Source organism: Cibotium barometz, chromosome 29 (genome assembly GCF_041138505.1).
Source record: "Cibotium barometz isolate CiBa-2024 chromosome 29, ASM4113850v1, whole genome shotgun sequence".
NCBI lineage: Eukaryota > Viridiplantae > Streptophyta > Polypodiopsida > Cyatheales > Cibotiaceae > Cibotium > Cibotium barometz.
In genome coordinates this window covers 47,941,650-47,947,531 of record NC_141074.1, presented here as the reverse complement: position 1 = coordinate 47,947,531, position 5,882 = coordinate 47,941,650, and the positions used below count along the sequence as shown (strand labels likewise).

General features: G+C 42.0%; 1 protein-coding gene across 1 annotated transcript; it reads left to right on the top strand.

Moving 5' to 3' along the window:
* Positions 1-3,897: 3,897 nt before the first annotated feature.
* LOC147622282 (histone H2A-like) lies at positions 3,898-4,686 on the top strand. Its single transcript, XM_086823375.1, has 2 exons — positions 3,898-4,237; positions 4,356-4,686. Exons 1-2 carry the CDS (start codon positions 4,037-4,039, stop codon positions 4,584-4,586), a joined length of 432 nt encoding a protein of 143 aa, XP_086679501.1. The 5' UTR covers positions 3,898-4,036; the 3' UTR covers positions 4,587-4,686.
* The last annotated feature ends 1,196 nt before the right edge of the window (positions 4,687-5,882 follow it).

The following is a 5,882-nucleotide window of genomic DNA, read 5'->3' as shown; positions in this document are numbered from 1 at the left end:
AGTAACCTCGTCATGCTTCCAACATGCACCACACCTACATACATATCTATCAACATGGCACCTACATACATATCCATGAGCATGGCACTTGCATGCATATCCATAAGCATCGCACCTGCATACATATCCATGTGAAAGCATTGCAGAGCACAATATCATCTCCCATCAACCCTTGCCTGCATGTCCACCTTGGTCCTCTTAGGTATAAACTGCAACTAATGCCTCTAATAGATATCTCAAGAAGGGAGTTCCCCAAGCTCTTGTTATTCTTTTGCAAGTGCACCACACATAGCATACATATGAATTGAAAGTTTGAAGTGTTTCATTAGCCATGCTAGGCACATATTGCAATTAGTGGAACTCAAGCTATTGCAAGATCATTAAATTTGGCATACATGTATATCCATCTTAACATATCCCAAAAGTCCCTTTTGTACATACTCGAGCACATTCCAGGAGAATTGCACTTGGCATACTGTACATTAGAGCAGTGCACCTACATACATATCCATGAGCATTGCACCTGCATACATATCCATGTGAAAGCATTGCAGAGCACAATATCATCCCCCATCAACCCTTGCCTACTTGTCCACCTTGGTCCTCTTAGGCATAAACTGCAATTAATGCACTCCAAGAGACGTCTTTAGAAGGGAGTTCCCCAGGCTTTTGTTATTCTTTAGCAAGTGCACCACACTTAACATACATATGAATTGAAAGTTTGATGTGTTTGATTGGCCATGCTAGGCATATACTACAATTCGTGGAACTTAAAGAGAGCATTAAATTTGGCGTACATATCTATCTTAAGCTATTTCAAAAGTACCTTTTTTAGCACATTCCAGGAGAATACATCCTTGCTCATACATATCAAGCAAAAGAGTTGAGAGCATTCTAACCTTGCTTTTTTTATGAGTACACACTTAACATACATATGAATTGAAAGTTTGATGTGTTTGATTGGCCATGCTAGGCATATACTACAATTCGTGGAACTTAAAGAGAGCATTAAATTTGGCGTACATATCTATCTTAAGCTATTTCAAAAGTACCTTTTATAGCACATTCCAGGAGAATACATCCTTGCTCATACATATCAAGCAAAAGAGTTGAGAGCATTCCAACCTTGCTTTTTTTATGAGTACACACTTAACATACATATGAATTGAAAGTTTGATGTGTTTGATTGGCCATGCTAGGCATATACTACAATTCGTGGAACTTAAAGAGAGCATTAAATTTGGCGTACATATCTATCTTAAGCTATTTCAAAAGTACCTTTTATAGCACATTCCAAGAGAATACATCCTTGCTCATACATATCAAGCAAAAGAGTTGAGAGCATTCCAACCTTGCTTTTTTTATGAGTACACACTTAACATACATATGAATTGAAAGTTTGATGTGTTTGATTGGCCATGCTAGGCATATACTACAATTCGTGGAACTTAAAGAGAGCATTAAATTTGGCGTACATATCTATCTTAAGCTATTTCAAAAGTACCTTTTATAGCACATTCCAGGAGAATACATCCTTGCTCATACATATCAAGCAAAAGAGTTGAGAGCATTCCAACCTTGCTTTTTTTATGAGTACACACCAAAGGAACAAAACTCTGCCCTTATGCATGTTAAGCAAATACACATTGTAAAGATTTAAACCTCTCTCCCTCCCTTTCTCTCTCTCTCTCTCTCTCACACACACACGCAGATTAAAATCTCTCACCGCACACATAAATCAAATCTCTCTTTCTCTCTTCACACGCACACACAATTGCAACTCACATTGAACACACACACACACAATCATGCACATTAAAATCTCTTTCTCTCTTCACACACACAATCTTGGATACACATAAAATGTACATTAAACACAAACATACACATTACAATTATTTTTTAAGCATCTAAGCAAAATCACATCTGAACATGTGTCAATCTACACGAATGAGTTGCTGAAGTCCCTGTAGGATGCTTTGAAATACACGTGAACAGTTGATCTTCATCCGACCGCCCTCCCCGCCTAGCTATTGCCATCCCATATTGTGTCATACATGTTCATCAAGTGGTTGTGTAGGTAAGGCACTCCTGTCTATGCCTGTATGTTGGGAAAAACCTGATGGGCATATTGTCCACAAAAAATCTATGCCACAGCATCTACACGAACTATCCAAAAACAAAAAACAAAAATAAAAGCCTCAAAATTTTTATATATTTTCACCGACCAAACCAAGCGTTAAAAAAAAAGAAGAGAAAACCCTACTCTAATATTGAAAAAAAAACATATAATTTGGGTTTTTGCCTTTGTTTCCCTCCACTATTAAATAGTTAAATAAACATAGTACTAATCCCATTAACTGTATGGTTAGCTTTATAATACACAAAATAAAACACAATCACTAAGCTCTCACCGTCTCGCTGAAGCCTCTACTGATTTTTTTGCTTTTCTGTACTGCTTTAATGCCATGGCCTCCAACGGCGACCTCTGAGAACTGCTCTTGCAGTGGTACCTATCTCAACACTACAGAGTTTTTTTCCTCCCGCACACACAAAAGTGAAGGTACTGAGTACTGGCATCACCATTATATCTTTCCGAGTGTACATGAGCTTGTCACCATGACTCACAATTAGTAGCTTACTTAGACCGAATCACAGCAGTGCACACTGCACACTTTACACAGGTCAAACATGGGCAGTGGAAACCTTTCATGGATTCCCAGCCACCATAGACAAAGGACAGCTTTCATGGATGGCCTACATACCTCTTTGAGCAACCCCTCGTCCTCACATGCCACCATGTGCCAAAATATGGCCCCCCTTAGCCTCTCGCACTTGGCAGACACCCACGCATTCACAACATCAGAGGATAGGCTCTGCTTGTGGAGAGGCTCCGACAGAGAGGGGCAACGATGCCACCGCTGGTCCACCCCTCTACGACGAACTAATCATCATCTTCGTAGTCGACACCTCCAGCAGCAACAATGCTACAAGACGACGGAGTAGCCAACGACACCCACATGCAGAGAAACCAACGAACTCTTCATCTCCTCTAACAACACACTCTCCTCGCCCACGGCCACTTCGGGCTCATCAGATCCAAACTTTTGGACGATTGAGGTTGCCAAGCAGCTCGGCCCCGTCCATTTGTGCAACTGCAGTTGAAGACCCGAAGCAGCGACAACAACACTAGCCACATAAGGTCTTCATGAGGTGGCGCTTCTCCACGTTCTCCTTCTAGCCATTGGACGTCCTTCCCGCCCACACTCCTATTGTTCTTGCTGGGGCTCAGGGGGAGCTCCTTGTTAGCTCTCTGAAAGCCATGGTCATGGCTTTCAACTTGATGGAATGCATGCTAGCTAGCATGGGCTCCATCGTTGCGGCCACCAAGACCGCCATCACCATTGCTCGGACGTGCAGATAAAGAGCATTCCGAAGGTCTTCGTGAGGTGGCATGCGTGAGACTGTCTGTGTAGAGAGCTCTCTCGTAAGCCTGAGCAAGAAAGGTGCGCATCCCGCTTCTCCATCTTACACTTGCCCTGAGCAAACGGCTCTCTTTCACTCAAAACAACATTTTTTGAGTTTGAAATTTGAAAATTGACCTTCAAGTGGATTGTAGGCATTGTAGGCCAAGATAGGTGGGTACACCTCTGCACGTGCTTAGGAAAGACTCAACCAAAAAAACATGCCACGTGGAGGGGGCGTTAGCAGGGTTAGATATATGGAAGATGAATTCTAGCCGGTTTTTTCAAATTTCATCCGATACAAATACATATAAATGCCATTTCGCGAGCTAACACGTTGGAAAAATCTGGCCGTTGATGGTGGAGACGAATCTCAAGGGCTGCGCTGGAGAACACGTCAGCAATCCGGAAGGGGAAGAGAATAGGCGCGAGATTGAAAAATTTCAAAGTCGAGAGCCGCTTGAATTCACCTGTCGACTCGTCTTCTCCTAATCTGCGATCTTCCTTCATATACATTCTAGCGGATCCCCAAGCCCCCTTCCACATCTGTTTCCTAATTCTACCCTCGAAACATGCCATCTGCTACTTCTACAGGACGCGCTGGGCGGGGCAGGAAGAAGGGCAGCAAGGCGGTTTCGAGGTCTGCTAAGGCCGGGCTGCAGTTCCCCGTGGGTCGGATCGCAAGGTTTCTGAAGGCCGGCAGGTATGCGAAGAGGGTCGGCTCCGGGGCCCCTGTTTACCTCGCAGCAGTGCTGGAGTACCTGGCAGCAGAGGTTCGCGCACAGTGCTTTGCTTTCCTGCTCGTAGTAACAGGGGGGTTGTGTCCCTGCGGTTCTGATTTTGGCTTCGTGGTTGCGTCTCTGCGGCTCTGATTTTGCCTTTCCTGCGCAGGTTCTGGAGCTTGCAGGAAATGCTGCCCGTGACAACAAGAAGAACCGCATCATCCCGCGCCATATTCAGCTGGCCGTGCGCAATGATGAGGAGCTGGGCAAGCTGCTTGGCCACGTCACCATAGCCAACGGGGGTGTGCTTCCGAACATCCATGCTGTGCTTTTGCCCAACAAGCAGGGCGCCAAGGCCTCGGCCAAGGTGGACCCTACCAGCCAGTCCCAAGAGTTTTGAACATAAAATGCCCTCAATATTATGTTCCCCTCTTACATCCCCAACACTAGTGCTTTGTAGTTAACTGAATGTAATCCCTTCTTGCCTTTTTATAAGGATTTTGTTTGCTGCCTTGGTGCTTATAAATTTGTTTGCAAGGTTAGGGCATGTTTTGTTAGAGTTGTGAGCAGATTACTGTCCAACCAATAGCTCAAGGTGAGCTCAAGGTGAGCAGGTTTCATTGGTGTTATTGTTTTTGATGGAATCATAAAGATAAGTAGAGATTATGCATAGGAGAGGGAGAGGGAGAGGGAGAGGAAGGAAGGAGGTAGAAATTTGTACGTTTGCTGTATGTTTGAGGGTATGTGGCCTTTTTGGTTCTTTGATGTCAAACGTTCACCTTGAGGTGCCTGTTTTTCTTCGTTGTCAGTCTCTTTGCCCTTATTTTCTCTTATGGATTTCGAAGAGCATGTTCTTGATGAGAGGTCACAGTAGCATTGTAACCATAAGATTGCACATATGATATTCTTATTTATGGAATTGTCCTTGAGATGAAGTAAAAAATTGATGGAAGAAACAATTATCTGCCTTTATTTGGTAAATATGGTCTATGATAGTCACCATCTAGTCATTTCATTATATATTTGGATGGATATTTAAGGTTTACATAGGTTTTAAAGCTTGATCTTCATATACAAGTTCTCATTTACAAAGCCTAAAATTGCTTCAACATTAGTATGTAGCATTTTGTTGACATTTACTCATGAGCTCTTGATTATTGTGGCTAAATAGGCTTCAACTTTGCAAGTGGTATAATAAGAGATTCTTTTATCTTAAGAACTTGCTTGGTTTCTTATTTCAAAACAATCATCAAGCTTCAAGTTTGACCCCATTGTACATTCATCCTAAATTAGTTTTATTTTAATAAACACAACATAAAATTTTTGGATCAATACAATACAGTTTGTGTGCACATTACATAAGATTGTATAAGCCTTGTGACTTTCGTGCGTGACTCCTACTCTCTTTAAAGCTCCTCATAATTAAAGATCTTCCTTGTTTCAATGGCTTGGTAAAACTCTTATTTTTGATGGATTAGAATTTAAATATTGCAACTTCTTGTGTCTGGTAGTAAGTAAAAGAACTTATCACAACTTGAAATACTTGGTTAAAGACTCATATCCAACTTATGAGTGATCTTAAAGTCTTTGATAGTTATTATTCTCTTATCTTTTTGAGGCTAATGCATACTCTTAAGCTTTATGATCTTTTTGGGAATGATGGTTACTATCAATGTCGTGAACCATTTAATGTGCT